Here is a 26,239-nt window from a genome sequence, read left to right as displayed (position 1 = left end):
AAAGCCGGACGCAGAAAAGTTGTCAATTCTTTATTGCAAAACATTTGGACACATTTGTAACGCAAAAATATGTAAGATGCTAAAATGCTAAAAGGCATCGCAGACATCGTAACAAAAGCTGCAGAAAGCACTTGTCTAAAAATGGGAAGGGTCAGCGCTAAACACAATAATGCCACAATTCTGAGAATAAAAACGATAAAGAAAAAAAAAAGTTCTGATAATTACAACATGATGGAAGTAAAACGTAAAATAAGTGGGGAGAAAACCATGGGGAAGGTTCAGTGATCTTTCAGGATTGAAGTTTGTATACATAATAGCATGGATCAGAGAGGCCAAATAAGTCATGATAACTTAGAACACTCCCAATAAGACGGATGAAGACATAGAAAATATCCAGACTGTGGTTAGTCCTTTACTATTCGTTTGGATTCGGGTTGGCATCTGGGTATTTGGTCAAGTCAAAAGTCAGGACCTTGCTGATCACACAATCCCCTTGCTGCAAAGACAAGAAAAAAATGGATCCATTAATAGTATAACACAAGCAGTCATTTCTCCACCTGAAAGTCAAGGGCAGGTCCCAAAGAGGTCCTTGGAATCATCCAGTGACTTACATGACTGTCACCAATAGGTGGCAGTAGAGAGAAAGTATTTGCACATATTCTGTCCATGAGAGTACCGCCTTGCTAGATCTCCACCAGAAGGAGGGAGGATAAAGTTATAGGGAACTTCAGCACAAATAAGCATTCAGACCAAGCACAGGCACTTAGTGAACCCTTGGTGAGGCCGAACAGTCCAGTGCACCTTCCCACCTACTTTTTTTTAATCTTTATCTTCGGTAAAACCAGAGCTGTCAATCAAGAAACCGGAGATGCAAAACAAATAGGTGTGAAGGTAGACTGAACTATTTGGGCAACTGCAATGGTGAACCATGTGCCTGTGCTTGGTTTGGACAGTCATTTTTTTTCCTGGCAGACTCATTAATTTGCAGACAAGAACGTGACTCTTTGCATCTATACCAAGTCCTGCTAAAATCCAGTGCAGAGAAAGTACTGGATACCCTTTACTGCTTATGTGTCACAATGAACAGAAAATCCAGAATGTGAATATTACAGGGAACCGCCATAAGTCAAGACGTTTTGCTCAGAGAGTGTGAGACCCCCTGATGATCGCTAAATATATGGAGCAGAGATGGCACTCGTCTTCTTCTCAGTTGAGAATAAGCAAATAAAGTCCGTGGAGCCTCATTTAAGAGTCTCAAACACGGGACTAGCCAGATCTTCCTCCAGGGAAGGAACCAGCCAAGGGGTGGCTCCTTTCGGAAACCACCATTACCACCATATTAAGTGGCCCTTTAAGTCAATATCCAGCTCTTTACGAGTTTACAGATATGACAAGGGAAATACCAAGGCCAGGTATCCATCCACTGACAGCTGTTTCGGGGTGTTGCCCCTCATCAGTGTGGAGTAGGATTCTGACTAGGTGGGAGCAATGCCTAGCAGACCAACATCACAAAACAATCACTAACCTCAGGGAGACCAGTCAAAGAAAAAACTGCGGCAGTCGGCAAAGGTGCTCAATCAGTGAAATCCTAGGTGCAATGCTCCCTGGGAAATACAAATATGCAAATAAAGTCCATGGAGCCTCATTTAAGAGTCTCAAACACGGGACTAGCCAGATCTTCCTCCAGGGAAGGACCTAGCCAAGGAGTGACTCCTTTCGGAAACCACCATATTAAGTGGCCCTTTAAGTCAATATCCAGCTCTTTACGAGTTTACAGATATGACAAGGGAAATACCAAGGCCAGGTACCCATCCACAGACAGCTGTTTCGGGGTGTTGCCCCTCATTAGTGTGGAGTAGGATTCTGACTATTCGTATTTCCCAGGGAGCATTGCACCTAGGATTTCACTGATTGAGCGCCTTTGCCGGCTGCCGCAGTGTTTTCTTTGACTGGTCTCCCTGAGGTCAGTGACTGTTTCATGATGTTGGTCTACTAGGCATTGCTCCCACCTAGCCAGAATCCTACTCCACACTGATGAGGGCAACACCCCGAAACAGCTGTCTGTAGATGAATACCTGGCCTTGGTATTTCCCTTGTCATATCTGTAAACTCGTAAAGAGCTGGATATTGACTTAAAGGGCCACTTAATATGGTGGTAATGGTGGTTTCCGAAAGGAGCCACCCCTTGGCTGGGTCCTTCCCTGGAGGAAGATCTGGCTAGTCCCGTGTCTGAGACTCTTAAATGAGGCTCCAGTGACTTTATTTGCATATTCGTGTTTCCCAGGGAGCATTGCACCTAGGATTTCACTGATTGAGCGCCTTTGCCGGCTGCCGCAGTGTTTTCTTTGACTCGTCTCCCTGAGGTCAGTGATTGTTTCGTGATGTTCTTCTCAGTTGAGAACATCTTTTATTTTGGAAAGGAGCGTAGTATTTTGCCCTTCCTATCCCCAGCACCCAGACCCTCACAGAGCACAATCTCAGTTGCACTTTACATACATGTAATGTCATCGGCTGTGTTCCTGCCTTTGATGTGGTTCCAGCGCTGAGCCATTTTAAGTATGACCTGACACCCCCGCCCCCCCGGTGTATATGACTCGAATATAAGCCGAGAGGGGGACTTTCAGCCCAAAAAAACGGGCTGAAAATCTCGGCTTATATTCGAGTATATACGGTACTTGTGTATAAGCCGAGTTTTTCAGCACTTTTTTTGTGCTGAAAACACCCCCCCCCCAGCTTATACACGAGTCATGGTCCCAGAAAGCGGGAGGGGGAGGTGGATTGGCTGAGCAGCGGGTAAAAGACAGGATCCGGCAGCTGTGGCTAAAACCTGTGCCGCTGTGGTAATAGCGCACAGTACCACCCACAGCCGCCGGCTTCTAGCACACATACTCACCTGCCTGCACCCCCTCGGTGAGTCGGTGACACTGCACCTCATTCCAGCCTAGCGCTCATTAAGGTAATGAATATGCACGCATCTCCACTCCCATAGGCGTGGAGCGCATATTCATTACCTTATTGAGTGGTACCACGTGCTTGGCAGGAAGAGTTGCTGGAAGGCAGAACAAGATGCAGTGCCAACAAGGGAGCGCAGGCAGGTAAATAAGATGTTTTTTAACAGAAATCATACATAGGGATAAGGAGCCATGCATACCAGGAGAGGGACCGGGGGAACCACGCACGCATACAGGAGAGGGACCGGGGGAGCCACGCACGCATACAGGAGAGGGACCAGGGGAGCCACGCACGCATACAGGAGAGGGACCAGGGGAGCGACGCATACAGGATAGGGACAGTGGGAGCTATGCATACAGGATAGGGACCGGGGGAGCCACGCATACGGGGATAGGGACCGGGGGAGCCATGCATACAGGATAGGGACCGTGGGAGCTATGCATACAGGATAGGGACAGTGGGAGCCAGGCATACAGGATAGGGACAGGAGAGCCATACATACAATGACAGGGACTAGGAAGCCATACATACAATGACAGGGATGGGGGGAGCCATGCGTACCACATAGGGATGAGGGGACAATGCATACCCGGCTTATACTCGAGTCAATAAGCTGACCAAGTTTTTCGTAGTGCCTCGGTTTATACTCAGGTCGGCTTATACTTGAGGATATAGAGTAGAAAAAACATGATGTTTCTAAACAACTTCCTTTTGCCGCATTAAAAATAAAAATATAAAAACAAAAAACACACATTTGGTATTACTGCATTATGAAATGTCCAATCAATATAAAAATAATTACTGTGATCGATAATAGGCGTAATGAGAAAAAAGCTCAAAATGTTAGAATGTCTTTTGGTTGCCGCAACATTGCAGTAAAATGCAAAAAGGACTATCAGAACATCGTATCTACCCCAGAATGGTATCAATGAAAACATCAGCTAAAGGCGCAAAAAATAAGCCCTCACCCAGCGCCAGATCCCAAAAAATGAGAATGTTAATTGGTCTTGGTAACTGGTGACAAAGTGAGATTTTCGGGACAAATTTGTTGATTTTTTGTTTACCACTTAAAAAAAACCAAAACACACTAGCGGTATACATGTTTGGTATCAGTGTACTCATACTGACCAGGAGAAGCATATTGCCTGGTCAGTTTTACCATATAGTGAACTTGGTAAATAAAAAAAAATTACAAAAAATATTGTGAAATTGCAATTTTTTTTTTTGCAATTTCACCACACTTGGAATTTCTTTTTCCTGTTTTCCAGTACACTATGTGGCAGAATGAATGGTGTCATTAAGAAGTACAAGCAGCCCTCAGGCCATATTGACGGAAAAAATTAGATTTTGGATTCTTACCGTAAAATCTATTTCTCGGAATCTTAATTGGGGGTACACAGGAAACCCTGATTTAGCGGTGTCCCTCAATGCAGAGATAAATAAAGTTATGGCTCTTGGAAGAAGTGGAGGAAAAACCAAAAAATGCCCAAGGGTGAAGGGGTTAATAATGCTATATAAAACCCTGGAAAAGTAATTGCCCCATGAAATCTCAGTCATTTCTTACCTCGGGATATACACCAACCAAGCTCTCTGCCTTGGTGTAAAACTCCTCCTTAAGGGAAATGACAATCGCCTGGAAGTTCGTCATTGACTGCTCCTTAATGTAATTGGCCACCTGCAATAAATAGGAAAGATGAGGCACGTACATAGTCCACCTTAGAGCCAATGGACCATGCAGTCATGAGAAGACGCCTGAGAAATCTTAAGACATGCCTCACCTTTCCTATGTTGGTGTTATCCAAGGCAGCGTCTATTTCATCCAATACAAAGAATGGGGACGGTTTGTAACTACGGATTAAAGTCAAGCCGCGAATTAGGGGGCTATAAACGTACAGACCCTTATTACTAAGCAGAGTGTGTTCCGTCCTTTACCTGTGAATTGCAAAGAGCAAGGCAAGTGCTGCTACAGTTTTCTCCCCTCCAGACAAGTTGTCCATGGGCCTGAACCGTTTTCCAGGGGCCACGCAGTTATAATTGATGCCATCTAAGTAGGGTTCTTCTGGGTTTTCTGGCCCCAGGAAAGCCTGTGATTGTCGGGTAAATCATCAGAGATAAGAAGGAGGGCGAAGGACAAATCCAGAGTGACTGGGGACGGTTATTACCTGGGCACTACTATTCCTGGACAGCGCTTTGTAGATTTCATCAATATTAGTTGCTACAGATTCAAAACAGGCATTGAACCTGTCGAATCTCTCTTTTTTGGTCTGCTCAAAGGCTTGCTTCGCTTTCTTTGCTCGCTTACGAGCAGCTTCAAACTCTGCAAGGCGAGATTTTAAGAAGTCGTATAAGAAGCTGCCAAAAGAATAGCCCTTTAGGCAACAGTACCAGCCAATCTGCCAGTGCCACTCATGCCGTCACTAACAGGCAGCACACGCTACACTCAGCATTAGCACAAATTACACCAGTTATCTGAGCCTCGAGAACCACTTCTCTTCAGTAGTTGACCTGGCGCAATGTCATCTTTGCAGCGGACGTCTTGCCAGGCCAGCTAATCAACAGAAGAAATGCGGATGCAGTTAGGTAAGAAGTGGATCTCCCGGCTCCCAATAACTGACCCGTAAAATAAACCAGGTCATGCGAATCGATTCACACCAACTCTGCTCAGCATCTCACCATCAGACGTCTCCTGGAACTTATCCCTGACGCTCTCCAGTTTCTCCATCGCCTTCATGTTGGGAGCAGAGATGCGTTGCAAAACACTCTGCTGCTCGTTCAGCTTCTGCTGCAGGGCAGTCATTTCTTGCTTAATATCATCATCTGCCACAGCATCCTGCCAAAAAATTTACATCAAGTAGGGCATTAAAAGGCTTTCCATCAAGAACCAAATTTAGTGATCTAAGGGAGTAACGTTTCTCCTTGTGGAGAGTGAAAAGCCAGGCCTGGCATGTCAAAGTGAGGAGACTTACTGGCCATGCAATGCTCCTCTAGGAAATTAACTATACAATTAGCCTTTTCAGAGAGGAAGAGAACTTGAACTCTTTAGACCCTTAAACAAGCCTTACAATATTACTTAGGATGAAAATCAAACCAGAATCTCGATTTGCAGACAGTGTTTCAGGATATTGCCCCTCATCAGTACAAAGTATGACTTCTGTTTTGGTTAGGATAGAATCTTAAGACTGGAATTCTAAGAGGTAGCAATTCTCTTTGTGCAGAGTGACAAGCCAGGTCTGGCATGTCAGAGTGAGGAGATTTATATGAATGTTCAAGCATATGAACAAAATTTAGAAACATTGGACCAAAAGGTACAGACAGCAGCTGACCTTGAGATCTTCAGAAAGTTCAGTGTAGTCTATCTCGATTAAAGCTTCCCGCGCGTACACATTGGAGGACCTCTGGGAGCTGGTGGCAGACTCTTCTCCCTGCGATCCACCCTTAAAAAGAAAACATAGAAGTCATTTTCAGTCTTGTAAGAAACACAAACCACTCAGAAGGAAATCTAGTTGAAATGGAGCACTAAGCCAGGCGGTACAGCAAACCCCAACCAAACAGATGGGTTCTCCTACCAGAAAACTGGGGGTGGTGTAAGGGAGCCCTTGCACCACTTTAGGTTTCTGAGAGTCTGCCATCACTCTGGAAAACGGATTATTTGTGTGACTGGAGAAAAGACGGGTACTTGTAAGAAGTTGCCAGGTTGACGCAGAGTAGTAAAGCTGATTATTATCAGAGATTTCAGCAGGTTGTGGCAGTTTTCATGTAGAGGACGAAAAAGAAGGAGCTCATCATTGCTAACAATTAAAGCTGTGATTTTATGAAAACTACAGCATGCAAAGCCACGCCTGAGACAGGGTCTTGGAGCAAGGACATCCTCAGATAGGACAGCATAACCCTGGAGACAGATTCTCTAAGTTTTATTGTTTTCACCTCTTCCTGGCTGATGTCGTCCATTGTGCCCTTAGAGAAGGGTAGCTTAATGTCCTGCATCTTGCAGGCCTGCAGCAGGTTGTGCCGATCACTCCGCTTCTGCTCCAGTTTGGTTTCAATTGCAGTGACTTCTTTTTGCAGGTGGGTCATCTCCCTGAGAGATCACAAAAACACAATAAAGATTACCAGGACACTTACCATCCAAGTACTTTAAGAGGAGAACATGGCGTCTCGGACACTGTATACATTATATATATGTCACTGACTTGTTGGCGCCCCCCAGCTTCTTTCGGATATCTTCCATGAGATGATTCTTGTCATTGACTTCAGACTTTTTTGCCAGATGTTGATTTTTCAGATCTTGTAACTGCGCCATTGTCTCATCAATGATTTTCATGTGTCTTTGCTCCTCCTAAATAAAATCAACACAAGGTCTCCAATGGTGCAAACCCTAGGCCATAGCAATGGCTCACAGAACAAGTTGTCCTTGTGAAGAATGCTCTGGAAATAAATACTCGATTTTACCTTTTTCAGCTTTTCGATCTCATTTTCGTCTTTCTTCACGGACTGTTCCCACGTCTGCACCTTCCCCTGGTCCTCTTTCAGTTGATTCTTCTCGTAGTCCAGCTGGATGCCCAGACGGGTCTTCTGATTTTCAAACTCTAACCTACAAAAGAAAGACCATTAAATTATCATCTACTGCCTAAAAATCCTAGGTCCTCAATCTGAGGCTCCAAAGTTATTGCCATCCTTTTGCAACAGCCATAAGAATAAAAAGTGCACTAAAGGGGTTGTCCGTCATTGCATGTACTTTGGGCTAAAGATTATTTTGGCAACTGAGATTCATAACATTTTTTTGCAGCATTTGGCTTGCATTGGGCTGGCTGCAGAATGAGTTAGCTTAGAATCAGTCAGCAAACTCTGGTTCTAAAAGAGTTTGCAACTTTTATCTGTCTTTTTTTCTGATCTCCTGTCAGCTGATCTACGAGAACTGACCACATCAAAGTATCAAAGTTGAAACAACCTGTAAAAGCCAAAACAATGCAAAACTTTTAAGACAACCCAGGATCAAAAATGATCATCAGCACAAAATGCAAGCATTTGAGTAAAAAATAAAAACCTGTTCCCAAACATTGACAACCCCTTTAACATGCATACTAGAGATGAGCGGACAACGTCACACAACCCCACTCCGTGCTCTTTGGCTGTGGACAGGCGCAGCCGGGCTGGTGAGAGGTCACCTGTGTGCCACACAGATGTCGTTACGCCAGTGAATCAAATGCCGCACCAGGTAATGCGGAAACTCAGGCAATTTGCGCACAGAGTAGGGTTGCGCAAAAAGATCTGCTCAACGTGTATCATATACAAAGACCCATTTGAGTGTATTGTCGCAGATCGGCCAATGAAAGTGATTACCTCTTCTTGGCGATCTCATTCTGTCTCTTGACCTTCTCCTCCTCAAACTCTCTGATGTTACGAACCCCAATCTCCTGGCAGAACTCTTCAAACACCTCATCCTCCACCTGATAAGCCCAAGCATACATTACCCTCCAATCCATAGAGAGGCGCCATTGTGCTCTACAGTGAAGCTCTGCTACTCACCAGATTCATCTTCTCCTTCAGCTCCTTCATCTCTCTATCGCGGCTCTGGATGATCCGCTTTATGTCGTTGATACGTGGGCTGAAATTGGCCAACTCGCTCTCCAGCTTGGATTTTTCCTGGAGAAAAAAAAAAGTGAAGAGCGGGTCACTACAAAATAACAACAAGGCTATAAGTAGCAGAAAATCGCTGCTGTCTGTTACTAGAGCCTTGTCCGTCTGGTACCTGCATGTTCATTGCTAGATGCCGTGTTTTAGTCTGCTCGAGGTCACTCTGGGAATACTTAAGCCTCATCTGCAGACCGTGCGCCTGGGACTGGACTTGACGCAGCTCGGCCTCCTTACGTTTTGCTTTCATTTGCTCCTGCAAGACAACAAAAAGATCTTGATTGACCTGTAACACATTTGCTTACACCATCATGACTGCAAAGCGTGTCACCCCTCACCTTCAGCTCTTCTGTTAATCGTTCCTTCTTTTCCTTCAGTTTGTCCACTGCTTTTTCATCCCATCTTCTCGCCTTGGCTTTTAAGTCGCTGGCACCTCCAGAGATTACACCGGACTTCTGGAATAAGGTGCCATCCAAAGCAACAGTCTGCAAACAAAATGTTTAAAAATAATGAGGCATCTGCACTTCACTTCTAAGTTAACAAAAATAGCCATAGATCTTATTAAAAAATCCTCCCACCAAAATCTACAATATCTGATGGCCACTGGATTGAGATGGATGAGAGCCATCCCAGATCTTGATTAACAAGACCTTCACTTTCTTCAGGAAACGAGCTGCCCGGCACACACTTTTTTGAAGCTCTGTTTAAAACCACATATAATACTAGGAGGGTGCTTTGGCAGCACTTGTGCCAGTTTTTATTACTTTTTGCCTTGTTGATAGACAAGTTTGGTGGCTTAGATATGACAATGTGCACCAAAAAGTGACAAGTGTCTAAAGATGCGGCAAATTCATCGTGCAGTATAAGCCACTGAGACAGTCTGTAAATGTGCAAAGTTTATCTATTCTAAAGGCCCCATAGACATTAGATGGCGGTCTGCCGAACGATGCTTCGGCTGATGGGTGAGCTGTCTCAACCATGCACAGGAGCCCTTGCTCTGCAGACCACTCCTGTATTCTCTATGACACGTTGTCCAGTGTCTTATCTCTGGGAGAACAATACAATCTGCAGTCTGAAATCAGACATGCCCGATCGACATCTTCCCCGAAGTTGTAGGATGTAATACTTACTTTGTGTCTCTGATGTCCTCCGAAGGCTATCCTGCGAGCGTCTTCTACATTATCGCATACCAATGCGTTACCACAGGCGTACTGCAGGGCCTTCTTAATATGCGGGGGCTCATATCGGATGACATCAATCACCAGCTTTGCCCCTTTCAGCTCACGCAGCTTCTCATCAGTCGGTTTTACCTAAAAATAAAAGTGAATAGCAGTAGCGACAAACCTAAAATATTCAGAATAAAATGATGAGAAACGTTTTCTTCAATACCTCAAGATAATCCAGAGGAAGGAAGGTTTCAGGCTCCCCGCGCTGCTCCTTGATATATTGGATGCAGTCCCTTCCTGTCTTTTCGGAGTCGACGATAATGGCATCCATGTTCTTTCCAAGCACCTTAGTGACAGCAATCTGATACTTCTTCTGTGTGGGCTGGCAGAGGTCAATCAGGCGACCATACTGTAGAGAGAAATGTACTGTGTTAACATTACCACCCAGTAGCCTTTACACCCCGCAGAAGCCACTCCGATTATCAGCATTGCTCTACTAAGTGCCCGACTTGTTGACCACCACTGACCACAGAGCCAGGATACAGCCGCTTGATGCTCTCCATGATCTCCGCTTTGCGCTGCTGCCTGCTGCTCTCCTGACGATCGATCCTGGCATCGCCGAGCTGCTCCATCACTTGGTTCAATTCCTTATTAATTTCGTCAATCCTTCTCTTCGCCATTTCCACTTCGTCCGTTAAAGTCTCTTCGAGATTCTTCTGCTCTTCTAAAGACTGCCTAAGAAAATAGGTATTTGTGTACTCACCGTAAAATCCTTTTCTCTGAGCCATTCATTGGGGGACACAGAGACAGTGGGTGTTATGCTGCTTGCCACTAGGAGGACACTAAGTAAACCAGAAAAAAGTTAGCTCCTCCCCTGCAGTATACACTCTCTCGCTGGATGAGATATCTCCAGTTCAGTGAAAAAAGCAGTAGGAGCTTAAACAGTCAACAATAACCATAACTATGTCAAAACCTAAGAATGCTACAAATGAGCCAGTAGGCTAAACAGGGCGGGTGCTGTGTCCCCCAATGAATGGCTCGGAGAAAAGGATTTTACGGTGAATACACAAAAATCCCTATTTCTCCTACGCCTCATTGGGGGACACAGACAGTGGGACGTCCTAAAGCAGTCCCTGGGTGGGGAGCATACATCTGCTAATACTCCATGTACCACTGAGTCAACACTGAGGTACTGCCGATTGCAGGATGCGTCTGCCGAGAGCTGCATCCGCAGAGGCTTGAGAATGAATTTGGTAATGTTTTGTAAAAGTATGCAGACTGGACCAAGTCGCAGCCTTGCAGACCTGTTCTGCCGAGGCCTGGTGCCGAATGGCCCAAGAGGCGCCCACTGACCGGGTAGAGTACGCCTTAATCCCCGCTGGGACAGGCGCGTTCCTGAATCGCTGAGCGAATCCAACTGGCTAGCGTTGCTTTTGAAGCGGCTAGACCCTTCCTCTGCCCCTCTGGAAGTATGAACAGGGCATCTGACCTGCGGAAGGGAGCCGTCCACGAGATGTACCGTCTCAGCACCCTAACCACATCCAGGGTGTGGAGGACCTTCTCAATGCGATAGACTGGCGCCGGACAAAAGGAAGGAAAAACAATTTCCTTGTTGAGATGGAAAGAGGAGACGACCTTGGGCAGGAAGGACGGGGACGTCCTGAGAACTACCTTGTCCTGATGAAAATTCAGGAACGGAGAGCGGAAGGACAGGGTTGCCAATTCCGAAACTCGTCTGATTGACGTAATTGCCACTAGAAAGACCACCTTCCAAGAAAGGACGGCCAATGACACGTCCTGCAGCGGTTCAAAAGGGACCTCCTGTAAGGCCCCGAGAACCAGGTTAAGGTCCCATGATTCCAATGGGCTTCTATAAAGGAGGCGCCACATGGGAAACTCCTTGAATGAATGTTTTGACCTGAGATTTGGTGGCAATTTTGCGTTGGAAAAGCACTGACAAGGCCGAAATTTGGCCCTTGAGCGAGGTAAGCGCGAGGCCTGAGGAGTTTAATCCGGATTGAAGGAACTCAAATATGGCCGGAATGGAGAACACCAGAGGGGATCGATCATGATGTTTGCACCATGAAAAGATTTTCCAGGTGCGGTGATAGATACGCCTGGACACAGGCTTCCTAGCACTAATCATGGTGGAAATCACGTCATGAAAGAACCCAGCCTGTGCTAAAATCCAGGATTCAACGGCCATGCCGTCAAAGACAGGGCCCCGGAGTTCTGGTGGTAAATCGGGCCCTGAGAAAGCAGATCCGTGCGATCTGGAAGTCGCCAGGGGACGTCGGCGACCGACTAGTTGTATTAGTTCTGCATACCAAGCTCGACGCAGCCAATCTGGCGCGACTAGGATCACTGGTACACCCTCCGCTCGGATCTTCTTGATGATCCTTGGAAGCAAGGGAATAGGGGGAAAGATGTACAGGAGCCGGAACCGATGCCATGGCAGAACTAGGGCGTCCGCTCCGATGGCGCATGGATCGAGCAATGAACCGAGACACCTTGTTGTTTAGCCTTGAGGCCATGAGGTCCACATCTGGAGTCCCCCAACGACGACAAATCTGCTGAAAGACTTCCGGATGAAGAGACCACTCTCCCGAGGCAATGCCTTGGCGACTGAGGAAATCTGCCGCCCAATTTTCTACTCCCGGGATGTGGATTGCTGAGATGGACGAATGGTTGGTCTAAGCCCAATGGAGGATGTGACTCACTTCGTGCATGGCCATCCTGCTCCGGGTACCTCCCTGGCAGTTGATATACGCTACAGCTGTGGCGTTATCGGATTGGATCCTCATGGGGTGAGCTGCAAGGAGATGGTGGAAACTCTGTAGTGCAAATCTGATCGCTCGTATCTCCAAAATGTTGATGGGGAGACGTGACCGTCGGGTCGACCAACGACCCTGTGCCGTGTGGTGACAAAAGACCGCACCCCAGCCGAGAAGACTTGCGTCGGTGGTTACTACCAACCATCTTACTGGGAGAAAAGACCTCCCTTGATTTAGGGAGGACCTCAGAGTCCACCACCTGAGGGCTTGCCTGACCCGCAGGGACAAAAGGATCCGACGGTCCAGGGAGAACGGGTTCTTGTCCCAAGCTAACAGCAACGCATGTTGTAAGGGATGGAGATGGAACTGTGCAAATGGAACTGTTGCCATCGCAGCTACCATTTTTCCGAGAACTCTCATGCTGAAACGAATTGAGTGAGAAGCTGGACGGGAAAGAGTCCGCACTGCCTGTTGTAAGGCTTGCGTCTTTTCTGGAGGGAGAATAACCAACCCGCGGGAAGTGTCCAAGATCATTCCTAAAAAGGAAATCTGCTGAGCCGGTTTCGGGGAAGACTTTGCGAAGTTTATCTTCCACCCCAGGTGCGAAAGTGTATTTACTGTTATCTCCACGGATTCCTCGCAGGCTGGAAGGGACGGACCCTTGATGAGCAGGTCGTCCAGATACGGTAACACCACTACTCCCCGAGAGTGGAGAGTCCGAAGGGCAAGGCAACGAACTGGAAGTGTTCCTCGTGAATTGCAAAACGCAGGAACTGCTGGTGAGACGGGCAGATCGGAATGTGAAGGTAAGCGTCCTTGATGCCGATGGATGCTAGGAACTCTCCTTTTTCCATGGAAGCGACAACTGATCCGAGACAAACAGATTTAGCAGTTTGAGATCCAGAATGGGTCGCATTGTCCCGTCCTTCTTTGGAACCACAAAAAGGTTTGAATAAAATCCTCTGAACCTTTCGTGATGAGGGACCGGAATGATGACTCCGTCCTTTAAGAGAGCCTGAACAGCCCGAAGGAAGGCTCTTGTCTTTCCCTTGGGGGGAGAGGAAAGGAAAAACCGAGTTGGAGGGTGAGAAGAAAATGCTATCTTGTATCCGGAGGACACCAGCTCCCTGACCCAGGTGTGGCTGAAGGAAAGTAGGCGACTGCCGGATACCGCAGCAAGTCATTGGGTAAATCTATGCGATCTGGCTCCCCTGGATCCAGAAGCCCTAGGCCTGGGTTTCCAAGAGCGGTTAGGTCTGTATGAGACCTGGGAGCCTCTGTCTCCACGCGGAGACTGACCTGATCCGGAAGAGAAGGTAGAGGAGAACCAACCGGAGTTTTTGCAAAAAGATCGAAAGTGCGTTGGCTGTTGGTTGCGAGACGGCCGAACAGCCTTTTGTTGAGGAAGGAATTTACTTTTTCCTCCGGTAGCATCAGAAATGAGCTGATCCAGTTTCTCTCCAAAAAGACGACCCGTTTGAAAGGGGAGAGAAGTCAACGATCTTTTAGATGTGGCATCCACCTGCCAGTCAGAGCCATAGGGCTCTTCTAATGGAGATCGCATTAGTGGCAGTTTGGGCAGCGCAATTGGCGGCATCAAAAGAAGCGTCCACTACAAAGTCTGCTGCGTGAATTATCCACTCCCCTGACGAAGGCACGTCGCCGAAACGCGCGTTGGGGAAGCGGCATTATCACTGGAGCGTTGGTATGTAATTATTACCTTACTAGATTATGGCCCGACGCGATCGCATCAGGAGGATGCGATAGCATCACACCTCTTGCCATGTTAACCCTCAACACACACACTCCTCTCACCTTTCACCGTCTCCACTCACTCTTTCACTCCACATACGACCCCTTCTCTCACTCCGTCTCTCATACTCACGCCGTCATCGCCGCTGCTCCACGATCCCCGACATCTTCTTCCGCCGGCGCCATCCTGGATCCAGACAGCATCCACGCCGGCGACATGTTCTTGTGGCGACGCCATCTTGAGTATCGCGGGATTTCGCAGATCCAAAATAGCGTCGCCGCAGGAACATGTCGCCGGCGTGGATGCCGTCGGGATCCAAAATGGCAGCGGCGAAATCTCGCGAGATTTCGCCGACGCCATTTTGGATCCCGACGTCCTCCACGCCGGCGACATGTTCTTGTGGCGACGCCATCTTGACTATCGCGGGATTTCGCCGATCCAAAATGGCGTCGTCGCAAGAACATGTCGCCGGCGTGGAGGACGTCTGGATCCAGGATGGCGCGGCGGAAGAAGATGTCGGGGATCGTGGATCAGCGGCGATGACGGCGTGAGTATGAGAGACGGAGTGAGAGAAAGGGTCGTATGTGGAGTGAAAGAGTGAGTGGAGATGGTGAAAGGTGAGAGGAGTGTGTGTGTTGAGGAGTGGTGTGTTGAGGGTTAACATGGAAAGAGGTGTGCGGTGACCTCACCGGTTACAACTGGACGGAAGTTGTTACAACCGGAAGCTGCTTAGGGCATTTATTATTATAGATGTGGTTCTCACTTAGGCCTGTTTCACAGATACGTTTTTACCTGTCAGTTGCCATACGCCAAAAAGGTGGGGGGACGGATCCGTGACCATCGAGACACCAACGGGTGCCACCGGACCGTTGATATGACTGGATCCGCCGATCTAGGAACATAAAAGGAACCGAGCTTAAAAAAAAAAAAAAAAAAAAAAAGGACAGCCGATGTGCCGGGGGAAGACAAGTGCCGGGGGGAGCTCGCGATGTCGCGGGAGGTCGGAGCTCGGGTGAGGAGACGGCGGGAGCAATGGTCGGAGCTCGGGTGAGGAGACGGCGGGAGCGATGGTGAGAGAGATTTTAGCGACTCCCGGGACGACAGTAACAGGTTAAAATGCTTCCCGGGGCTATGATTCCGGGCATGCGCGGTTCAAACTGACGGTCCGTCAGAGAGAAAAAAACATTGCAGGGTCCGTCTCATCCACCCGGGAGCCGCTAAAATTTTGGCGGATCCGTACAAAAACGGGTAGGACGGACGACTGTCAGTCAAGATCCGCCAATAATGTAAGTCTATGGGGAAAAAAACGGATCCGCCCTTTTTTGGCGGGATCCGTTTTTTAAAAAAAAAAAAAATTGGCGAATTTTGACTGATGGCAAATAACGGATGTGTGAAACAGGCCTTAGCAGCTCACTTTATAGATGATTCCTATGTTTGGGGAAGATGTGTGACTAAGTCTGCTATTGAACTGGGGTTAACCACTATGGTTACTATTATTTTCTTGTGATTGATGGTAAATATATGGTGATATATATTAAAAAAAAAAAAAAAAAAAATTTTTGGCTCCATGTTGGTGCTGCTTGTGTGTTTTGGTTTTTGGATTCACAATCATGCACTATTAGTACTGTCTTGAATTATGCAAATTAATGGTTTTATATAGTTGAATAATAAAGGATTTTGTATTGTATGTGCAGTATACGCTTTTCCTCTTTTTTCAAGTGCGTGAATTATCTGCCTGGCGACAGTGGTTGCCTTTGGAGGAAGATTGGTGCCCTGGAAGGAAGTAATCAAGACTTCTGCCCAAGCGGCCATTGTCTTAGTGACCCAAATTGCCGCGAAAGATGGAAAAAGAACTGCTCCTGAAGCTTCAAAAACTAAACGGGCAAGGTAGTCAATCTGACGATCGGAGGGGTTTCTGATTGAGGAACCCTCAGAAACGGATTGAAGAGTTTTTGAAGCAAGACACGATACAGGCGGGTCCACTGGGGGGGCGGGACGGGACTGTAACCAATCCTTCATCAGGTCTGGATCAAAAGGGTATTAAGCCGGAGTAGACTTTTGTCTGTGAACCACTTATGCGGACGATCTCTATGTTTCTGGACAATTTCCTTAAAGTCCGGATGGCTGGTAAATAACCTGTGCACACGCTTGGTTTTCTTAAGCGAGATAGGATGTGCTGGGGCGGGAATATTATCCTCATCCAACCTCAGAATCCTGTTAACAGATTCTATAAGAGAATCAAGCGACTCCTGATCAGTTGGGGGATTCTGAGGGGTCAGATTCGAATTCAGAGTCGTGCTTGCTGAGAACTCCAGGAGAGGGAGAGCGAGAGACAGGAGTCGCAGATGCAGAGGCGCGAACAGGACTAGGGGAAGCGTCATGTGTCCGCTTTCTAGAGACCTGACCATCCCTTGACCGAGTACAGCCCCTGCTGGTGGACAGTTCCCGGCCGACACCAAAGCCTTCCTCGGGGGGGGGGGGGGGGGGAGGCGCCTTCTGGCTTAAAGAGTCCTCCCGTAGGGAGAATATAGCCTGGGTCAGAGACTCCATCGACCGTGACAGGGACGCAGCCCACTCAGGGGTACTAAACGCAGAAGGCCAGTCAGCAGCGGCGGCGAGGGGCGATTGAGCGCAGGTCAGGGCGCAGGCCGGGTCGCAGTCCGTGCATAACAGATTAGCCTGTGCACTGGGTAGGGCAGACTTGAAGTTGGTACACACGGTAAAATACGCAGTGTGCTATTTAGCCTCCTTAGATTGAGACATAGCGCTCCTGAAAGGGTCAACGGAAGAGTCTGCTGCAGGGAACGTGCCGGGAAGGGGTTAAGGGTATTGTGACACAACAGCGATCTCACCAGCGAGATCGCTGTGTGTGACAGCAATCAGCGACCGGCCCCCCTGCCGGTATCGCTGATCGCTGCAAGAAACCTCTGGACATTATTTTCGTCGCTGATCTCCCGCTGGCCAGCACGCATCACTGCGTGTAACAGGCGAGAGACCAGCGATCAGCTGGTAACTAACGTACACATCGGGTATCCAAAGGACGCGCGTCCCTTGGATACCCGATGTGTATGTTAGTTACCAGCGAGTTACAGGTGCCTCCGCCTCACGCTGGGGACCAGGAGCACACGGAGTGTGTACCTGCCGCCGCCACACGCTGGGGACCAGGAGGCAGCAGGACGCCGCCAGGAGAGGCTGTGGATGCAGGCGTGCCCTCTGCTGGTGGAGGACTGGAACAGCAGGCACACTTGTCCGCTGCTCCCGGGCTCGCTCCTCACGTCGGCATGCTGATCGCTGGTGAAGCTGTCTGTGTGACAGCTCACCAGCGATCACATAGCGACTTACCAGCGATCCTGACATGTTATCGTTGTCGGGATCGCTGGTAAGTCGCTATGTGTGACTCCAGCTTTAGCTTTAATCTGAGGGCAGATGCAGCTTACCCGGTCCTATGCGGTGTCCCCCGGGAGGAATAGCGGTGGCCCTGCGGTGACACCCGTTATCCGGCAGAATGCTCGCCTCACAGCTTCCAGAGCAGGATGAGGTAAAAAGACATGGCCCCGAGATTATAACTGCGCGTCTCGTCAGGGATGAGAGGCGCCAGGGCGAGGGGGCAGCGATAATAGCGCGGGCAGGTCTATTTAAATTGCGGCCTAGCAGGCCAGAAAGCCGGGGACTAAATTTTTTGGGCGCCGAGGAGGGGCCCCGGTGCACCGCCGCTGACGCTACGTCAGCGCTTCTCCCGGGGGCCAGGACCCGACCCCATACCTCAACTCCAGTGCTCAGCCCTGTTCGGCCATCCATGCAGGCTCTCATCTCCTGGGCTAATGTAGCAGAGCTGGAGGAGTTCTTAAAGGGGCCATGCTCAATCGATCTTCCCTATGATAGGGGGATGGAGAGCTATGGGGCTAATTCAGGGCCTACGTAAGCGCTGTCCAGTCTTCTCCATTGCGCCTGCCCTCATGTCCGTGGAATACCAAACTCCGGTCGTAAGGATCATCGCCAATATTGCTAGAGGAATCAGCCCCAAACGTCGCAGGAAAGTGTACGGGGAGGTATACTCCGCGTGCTTGCCTGTTGTTGGTTCGGGGGAGAGCGGGTCATAGAAAGGAACCGTCGCCTCCTTCACTCCGTTAATTAAAAAACAAAATTTACAGAAAAATTCAAAAATAAAATAAAAACGGTGGGGTCTGAAACCAGACCCAAGTGCCTCCTACAGACACTAAGCATGAACTGGGGATATCTCATCCAGCGAGAGGGTGTATACTGCAGGGGAGGAGTTAACTTTTTTTCTGGTTTACTTAGTGTCCTCCTAGTGGCAAGCAGCATAACACCCACTGTCTCTGTGTCCCCCAATGAGGCGTAGGAGAAAGGAACAATAAGCATCAGGAATGTGAAGCAACACTCCTTCCGTGTCTTATTACGAGAATATTTTTTATATGCTCTATTAAAGCATGAGGGTGTCAGAAAAGAAATCACCCCATAGTCCATTCTGATCCAGAAAAGTGACTCTTGCTCTGAAGGACATAACCTGTCCACCATGGACTTCAAATGGTTACAGTGGTAGTCCCACCTCAGCTAAGACAATTTTGGGGGGTGTTTGATATTTGGTCTTCCATTGATGCATCCTGGCCAGTTTTTCCTCTCGGGGCAAGTGTGATAGTGATGTATCAGTCTGCAGTTACGGAGTGCTTGTAGACTTTTGTCCCACTCCTGGACAACCCCTATAACAGATGACATATCCTAGGAATATGCCAACACTTACTAAGCTTGGACACTACTATATTACAAAAGTTTTGTTACCTATTGTAATGAGGTTGGGGGTGCATGACAACCTAATTAAATGTACCAATAACTTATAGAGCTACCCACTTGCTGGTTGCAATATATTCTTCTAGCTTTTCTATTCTCTTCTGGTTTTCTTCGATTTCACGCAGCTTCTGCTTGATTTTAGCCTGAAAAAAAAAAACGTAGTCAAGACACAAGTTGCTAACCCGCCGGCTTCTTAAATGCAGCACAAACCAAAATGAAGTTGAATTGCAGCACAATATGGCCGTACTTCAGTCTCCACTTTTTTCCTTTCCTCCAGGTCGAGGCGATCCTGATCAGCTTTCTGGTCTCTGTTGAACTTCTCTAGTTCCTGGGCCAGCGTTGCAGCCCTTTTGCTGGCTTCTTCTTTCAGGCGGTGATATTTCTTCACCTAGACGACAAAAAAATAAAATAAATTGGAAATAAGTTGTGGAAACAAAGAAGAACAAAACGTAAAAGGAGTTGCCATTACCTGGTTCTCCTCTAATGTGAGATCGCGACCTTGGCTCTGGCTTTCCTCCTCCATTCTTTCTTCAAACTCCTGCCTGGCATCCTCCACCGACTGCATCTCCTTCTCCAGCTCGTCCATATCCCCCTTGCGCTTCTTATAATGTTTCTGGGCATTCTGGAGAGACTTCTTGGCCGCTTCCAACTTCTTGATCTTGTGAGAAGTGTTCTCCTTGGCTTTGATATATTGCGGACGCTTTTGATTCAATTCGGCATCCTTCTCCCTATGGGTGGAAGGAAAAGCAACATGCGATCAAAGCAAGGCTGGATCATGAGACAACCCATCATACACACGAGAGGTGCAGAAAAGAAGACTGACTCAGGGGAGCTCGCCACAAGAGGACTCACTTGATTTCCTTCTCTATGGATTGCTGTTCCCGCATCATCTTGCCCAGCTCCTTCTTCTTGTCCTTGAGTTCGTCTTCCACCTTGTCCATGTTCTTCTTGTCCTTCTCAATCTCCTTGTTCTTATTTGACAACTCCTTGTTCAGTTTCTCGATCTCGGACTCGTTGTGGTAAAGCTTGAAGAGCTGCATTTGGATCTGGGCTCGTGCCACCTCATCCTTAAGTCGCTGGTACCGCTCTGCCTGTGAACAGAAGAACGGCATAAGCCCCTTTCCTTTCCACAGGAAACAAATACATAGGGATGTCCTCCTGCTTGACTGACGGCTCCTTTATCTGAAGTCACACAGAGCAGAGGCCGTCAGTCAAGCAGGAGGCGGCGTTGCTGAGCAGAGAATAGAGCTCGAGTGACATAGGCTTCAGATCTACCACAGCTCTTCAGCCTCATTAACATATCAATTCAAACACTGATTTCTGAGTAACGGAGGAATGGACAGGCTATGTAAAGGTATTGCTGGACTTGTCTGGTTCCCAGCATCATGTTCCCACATGCTTTATGCATCCATTAGCCCTCTGTGTCTGTACTGTTACACACTTAACATTATGGCTGGTCCATACAATCAGGGCAACTGTTACCACCCACCTTTCGTGTCTACCTCTTTCCTCATAGACTGTAAGCTTGCGAGCAGGGCCCTCACTCCTCTTGGTATTTGTTATAATCTACTGTATGTGATTATTGTTATGCTGTAATGTCTATTGTCTGTACAAATCCCCTCTGAAATGTAAAGTGCTGCGGAATATGTCGGCGCTATAAAAATAAAATTTATTATTATTATTATTATTATTACTTGTCTGTAAAAGACCTACATGTACATATAAGTAGTTTGGGGGTGAAATCCTGCTGACAGATTTCCTTTAAACCCTTTCCAACATTGGGCATATATTTACGCTGATGTTGGACTCCCTCCGCCCCCTTTGATGTGGGCTCCGGCGGTGAGCCCACATCTTTCCCAAGACATGTCAGCTTTTTTGAACAGCTGACATGTGCCCGCAATAGCTGTGGGAGGAATCACGATCCACCCGCGGCTGTTAACCCGTTAAATGCCACAGTCAAACGCTGACAGCGGCATTTAACAAGCGCTTCCGGCAATCGCGCCGGAAATACACACACCAGTGATCCGCGTCACGTGATCGCGGGTCACCAGTGTGTCGGCATGACAACCAGAGGTCTCCTGGAGACCTCTATGGTTGTCAGTGACAGATTGCTGTGAGCGCCACCCAGTGGTCAGCGCTCATAGCAAGTGAGCAATTCTACTACATAGAGGCAATCTGACCATCGCTTTTATGTAGCAGAGCTGATTGGGTTATGGCAGCTTCTTGCCTCCCATGGAGACTATTGAAGCCCGATCATTCCGAATCGCCAGATCGATCAATAAACAAAAAGGATTAACCTGATCACTAAATGGTGTAGAGAGAAAAAGAGTCAAAATGCCAGAATTACATTTTTTGGTTGCAGGAACATTGCATTAAAATGCAATGACAGGCAATCAAAAGAATGAAAGAATGTATCTGCACCAAAATAGTACAATAAAAACGTCAGCTTGGCACGCAAAAATAAGCCCTCACCCAACCCGAAATCATGAAAAATGGAGACGCTACGGGTATTGGAAAGTGGCGCAATTTTTTTTCTAGCAAACTATGGAATTTTTTTTCACCACTTAGATAAAAAAGAACCTAGACATGTTTGGTGCCTACGAACTCGTAATGACCTGGAGAATCATAAAGGCAGGTCAGTTTTAGCATTTAGTGAACCTAACAAAAAAGCCAAACAAAAAATAATTGTGGGATTGCACTTTTTTTTGCAATTTCACCGTACTCTGATTTTTTTTTACCGTTTTCTAGTACATGACATGGTAAAACCAATGGTGTCGTTCAAAAGTACAACTTATCCCACAAAAAATAAGCCCTCACATGGCCATATTGACAGAAAAATAAAGTTATGGCTCTGGAAAGAAGGGGAGCGGGGAACGAAAACACAACGCCGAAAAAAGCTCCAGGGGTTAAGGGGTTAAACAGGGCACTCCCACCGTACTAAGCAGTCCAATGCACAGGCTTTAGCGGGTGATTGAGGATGTGCTTTTCGTAGCCACCAATGATTGGGGATAGTGGTTGTGCGTAATCTGAGGATCAAACCTGCATTGTGTGACCATTGCGCTAAGGGTAAATTCTCCCATTTTACAGAACACTTTCTTTAAAAAAAAAAAAAAAAAAAAAAAATTAAAACACAAACTGGGAGTCGAGCCAAAGAACAGAAGAAACCGACCTCCTCTTTCTCTTGCTTTGCTTCCTTTCTCTCGGCAGCAATGTTCTTCTTGCGGTGATAGTTGAATTGTGTGTCTTCCTCTGCTTTCACCATTTCTTTCTTCAACTTGTCGTACTCCTGCGCCAGCTCACCCGACCTGCTGATCTCCTCAAAAAGAGCTGTACGTTCCTTGGGATTCTTCATGGCGATGGACTCTACAGCCCCCTGCACAAGTGGGCGAAACGCTACAACAAATGAGGGACAATGACCTCATCGGAACTTATGTCATTTAAAGGGTTATTCAACCCTGTCTTTATCTAGCACTGAACGCCCGGCCTGGTGATCCTTCTGGTCTTTGTTTACCAGTGGCTGGCATGACCAGTGCAACCAATGCCAGTGGTATGGAAAAAGGTGAATCAAGTTTCCTTTCGTACATTTGCAGCCATGTTTTAACATAAGTGTCAAAAGTTGGCTCTCTCTTTTACATCCAATTGCTATGTGTGGTGAAACTACAAAGTTCCAGGACATCCTAACAGCCACATGGCATGCTGATGGTTGTAGTTCCAGAAGATCTGGCGAGCCACAAGCTGAAGACCACTCTTCTAATGTATTTATTAAGAGGGGGTCCAGGACACTTATACCAAATGGATAAAGGAAACAGTCTATGGAAAAGAACAAAAAGCAGCGGAGAACGCTCCGACACCCGGCGATCACCTTACCTGGAACACCAAGAAGTTCCTGGCTTTAATAAGGATCCCGAGCTTCTCCAGCTCATCGCTGTATTCTGCCAGCTGGACGGCCTTGCTGTTGATTCTGTATTCGGAGGAGCCACCTAAAAAAAAAAAAAGAAGAAAAGTTCATTACAAAATACTAACAGTATTAACTTCTGATTCACCACTGCACAGCCTCCAGAGCTGAAATCTTGGATTCTGAGAACACCATTGGCTGGAAATATAAGATGACCAAGTGTCCTACAGCTCAACACTAGGCCGTCATGGAGAAGTTTGGTTACGAGCTTATCAACCGATTCTAATGACAGTGAGCAGAAGCGTGAGTGCAGCTCTGAAGTAACAATCTATGTAAAGAGATGCTCAACTGGCAAGAACCTACAAAGTCTCAAGCTCCTAGGGTAAAAGTGTTCCGTTTCTGCCCTTGTGATCTTGATTGATTGCTCAAGTGTTTTTGCCCCTCTCTTCAGTGCTGAAAACTTGCACCAAACAATTCCAAGATTATACACGCGCTAAACTCTTCCTGTTCGGGGCAGAGTTAACAATGAAGAACCTGCGCTTATCAGGTTTAGGACCATCCTTTGAGCATTTACAATATCAGAAGACTTAGGTTTAAAGGCCCCAACGGCCAGGTAGTGAGAACTGCTCATGAGAGCCCCCTACAGCATCTACTGGGCATTTTTGTGCTGCATTACCAATGATATGTCTTGCGAACACTTTATCCTTGCCATTGTCTTCCTCATACACCATGGTGACGAACGCTCGGTTTGCTGCAGGTTTCCCCACAGGAGCTCCATGAATGAGGTCACGAAGGGTCTTCACTCTCAGATTACTGGTCTTCTCCCCCAGCACAAAGCTGATGGCGTCCATAAGATTGGATTTCCCTGTAGACAAAAAAAGCTAAAGTGATCAAATACATAAGAAGCACAACTCAACGCAGGCATACAGGAGAAGAGCGCGAGGATGCAGAACAGACATGCCAAGTGTGATCACCATCCTGCAATGCCTGAACTGGCTCTGCCTGCCCATGTGTGCGGGCATCCAGCGGAGACTGAGCGCATTACAGTAGGATTGTGGGAGAAAATACACCTCCAGCGCTGCAGACTAAATCGCTATGTCAGTTTATGCTGCCGATTTCCCCCTCTGAAATGTAAATCTGCAGCGGATCAGTCCTGTGTGCACACACCCTTTAAAAAAAAAAAAAGTTCTCGGCTTTTGGGAAATCCCTGCTCCTCCTCAGATGCAGGTTAGGCCTCTTTCACACTTCAGTTTTTCGCATCAGTTCAAATCCGCCAAAAAGTCAGACAAGCGGATCCGTTTTCAACTGATGGAACAGGATCCGTTTTTAGACGGATCCTGAAAATGAGGAAATTTAAAGAGAGAGAGAGAGAGAGAGAGAGAGAGAGAGAGAGAGAGAGAGAGAGAGAGAGAGAGAGAGAGAGAGAGAGAGAGAGAGAGAGAGAGAGAGAGAGAGAGAGATTTTTTTTTTGTGTCCGGCACCCAGAAAGAATGTCGGGTTAAATGAGTCTCTGGAGGATCCACCAGAGAAAAAAACGTTACAAGCTCCGTTTTGAAATCTTTGAGGATGGTAACGGACAGCAACTTTTGGCGGATCCTCAAAAAAAACGGATGCAACGGACAGCAATCCGTCACAATCCGCCATTAATGCAAGTCAATGGGAAAAAAACGGATCCTCAAAAAAAATTGAGGATCCGTTTTTTTTCAAAACCTGGCGGATTGTGACTGATTGTAAAAAACTGAAGTGTGAAAGAGGCCTTAACAAAAAAAAAATTAAAAAAAAAAGAACACAAAAAGCGTATTACTCACCCTCCCCAGGTCCTGCGCTGAGTCTCCACTGCTGCCCCCAGTGTTTATTATTGTCTGCAGCTCTGACGTCACATGGACAGCACTGCAGCCAATCAGTAAGCTAATATCTGATCATAGTTGGCCAATGCACATAGGGAGGCTCTACTCCGGCCAAGTGTCCTTTAGGTGGGTCATCCATGTCACATCAGTAGGGGTCTGACACGCGAGTGCAGCACCGATCAGCTGTTCTCAGCTCTGGAGGCAGCCAGACACAGACCATGAACAGTGCGGCTCTAGTCAGCGCCTAGTGGCCAAGGCTGGGCACTGCAGATCTATTCACTTCAATAGGAGCTGAGCTGCAACACCTGAAAGCGGCCACTAGACTGTCTACACAGCTCAGTTCACATTGAGCCGCCTCCACAGCTGATCAGTGGTACAGCCGGGTGTCAGACCCCATCAAGCTGATAATGATGACCCATATACAGGACACTCGCCCGGATCACAGCCAATCCAGGTGCACTGGCTGACGATTGGGTGTCATCTGGACCTGTGACCACAGTAGCAGCCAATCACACTTATGTTTACAGGATACCTTGACCGGTCACATTTTCACGGGGGGCCACATTATAGCGGCTGTCCACCCTCATAACTAAAAACAAAACATTTTTACAATTAGGATTGGTTAAAAACGTTGCTGCCTTTGTCTTTTATCCCTGAGTGCACAGCTGGCTGCAGAACGAGTTAACTGTGCATCTATCAGTGAGCACTTTCTGACCTAACTCCTCTTTTATTTTTAAGCCGATTTACAATCACAAAAAAAATTCAATGTACAATAAAATATTTGTAATTGTGAAAAAGTGCAAAATATTTAATAAAAACTAATTGCAAAAAATATGTTTTTTGACACCAAATGTAAATAAAGGCTCCAGTCACTGACAGCAAGCAGAGATGTGACCCAGCCCGAACCGGGAACACAGCAGATGGGAATATGGTGCTGGCGGGTCTTCCCCGGATCCTGCACTTACCCGAGCCATTGGGGCCGATGATGGCGGTGAACCGGCGGAAGGGCCCTACGATCTGCCGTCCTTTGTACGACTTGAAATTCTCAATCTCAATTAACTTTAGGAAGCCCATGATGGCGGCGGCCACAGCCTAAGACCACCCGGTGTCCGCGGCTCCCGCCGGAACTACCGACTATCCGGGCCCACAGGCCGCCAATTCCCTGCACTCGACCAGCAAAGCGCGCCTGGCGGTGACGTCACCAAGCTGCTGCCCGAAGAGGCGGAGCTTCGTCGCATAAACATCGCGTCATTATCGTACGAAAATGTCGCCGCCCAGAGCAAGGCCCGCCATCTTGTTGGTGGTTGTAGACCCAGCGCCATTGTGCTCGTGTGTATTTCCAGCCACAGAGCTACCATATATCTGCTTATACGGGGGGCAGGCCGGCCAGTGTAACATAAATATAATAAACATGC

At 47.5% G+C, this 26,239-nt stretch overlaps 1 protein-coding gene across 1 annotated transcript; it reads right to left on the bottom strand.

Moving 5' to 3' along the window:
* Positions 1-17: 17 nt before the first annotated feature.
* SMC1A (structural maintenance of chromosomes 1A) lies at positions 18-26,039 on the bottom strand. Its single transcript, XM_073590862.1, has 25 exons — positions 25,790-26,039; positions 23,654-23,842; positions 22,950-23,062; positions 22,252-22,455; positions 19,935-20,173; positions 19,552-19,810; positions 19,330-19,470; positions 19,143-19,225; positions 10,277-10,484; positions 9,973-10,158; positions 9,714-9,893; positions 8,922-9,068; positions 8,702-8,839; positions 8,479-8,595; positions 8,293-8,399; positions 7,402-7,543; positions 7,143-7,288; positions 6,877-7,030; positions 6,276-6,386; positions 5,626-5,782; positions 5,115-5,269; positions 4,885-5,036; positions 4,731-4,800; positions 4,517-4,627; positions 18-496 (listed from the first exon to the last, which is right to left on the bottom strand). The coding sequence occupies exons 1-25, from the start codon at positions 25,896-25,898 to the stop codon at positions 416-418; spliced, it is 3,699 nt and encodes a 1,232-aa protein (XP_073446963.1). The 5' UTR covers positions 25,899-26,039; the 3' UTR covers positions 18-415.
* Positions 26,040-26,239: the final 200 nt, after the last annotated feature.

This window comes from Dendrobates tinctorius, unplaced genomic scaffold (assembly GCF_039654945.1).
Source record: "Dendrobates tinctorius isolate UK_male_01 unplaced genomic scaffold, ASM3965494v1 ptg000120l, whole genome shotgun sequence".
In the NCBI taxonomy this organism is placed as follows: Eukaryota; Metazoa; Chordata; class Amphibia; order Anura; family Dendrobatidae; genus Dendrobates; species Dendrobates tinctorius.
The sequence above is the reverse complement of the archived record's forward strand: the minus strand, read 5'-3'. Positions and strand labels throughout refer to the sequence as shown.

Bases quoted from the DNA above. Each gene is read 5' to 3' on its own strand.
- SMC1A (XM_073590862.1), bottom strand. From the start codon at position 25,898: ATGGGCTTCCTAAAGTTAATTGAGATTGAGAATTTCAAGTCGTACAAA. The intron at 9,894-9,972 runs GTATTGAAGAAA...TTTTATTTTTAG, and splicing joins TTCCTCTGGATTATCTTGAG to GTAAAACCGACTGATGAGAA. The intron at 7,289-7,401 runs GTAAAATCGAGT...GATTTTATTTAG, and splicing joins AGATCGAAAAGCTGAAAAAG to GAGGAGCAAAGACACATGAA.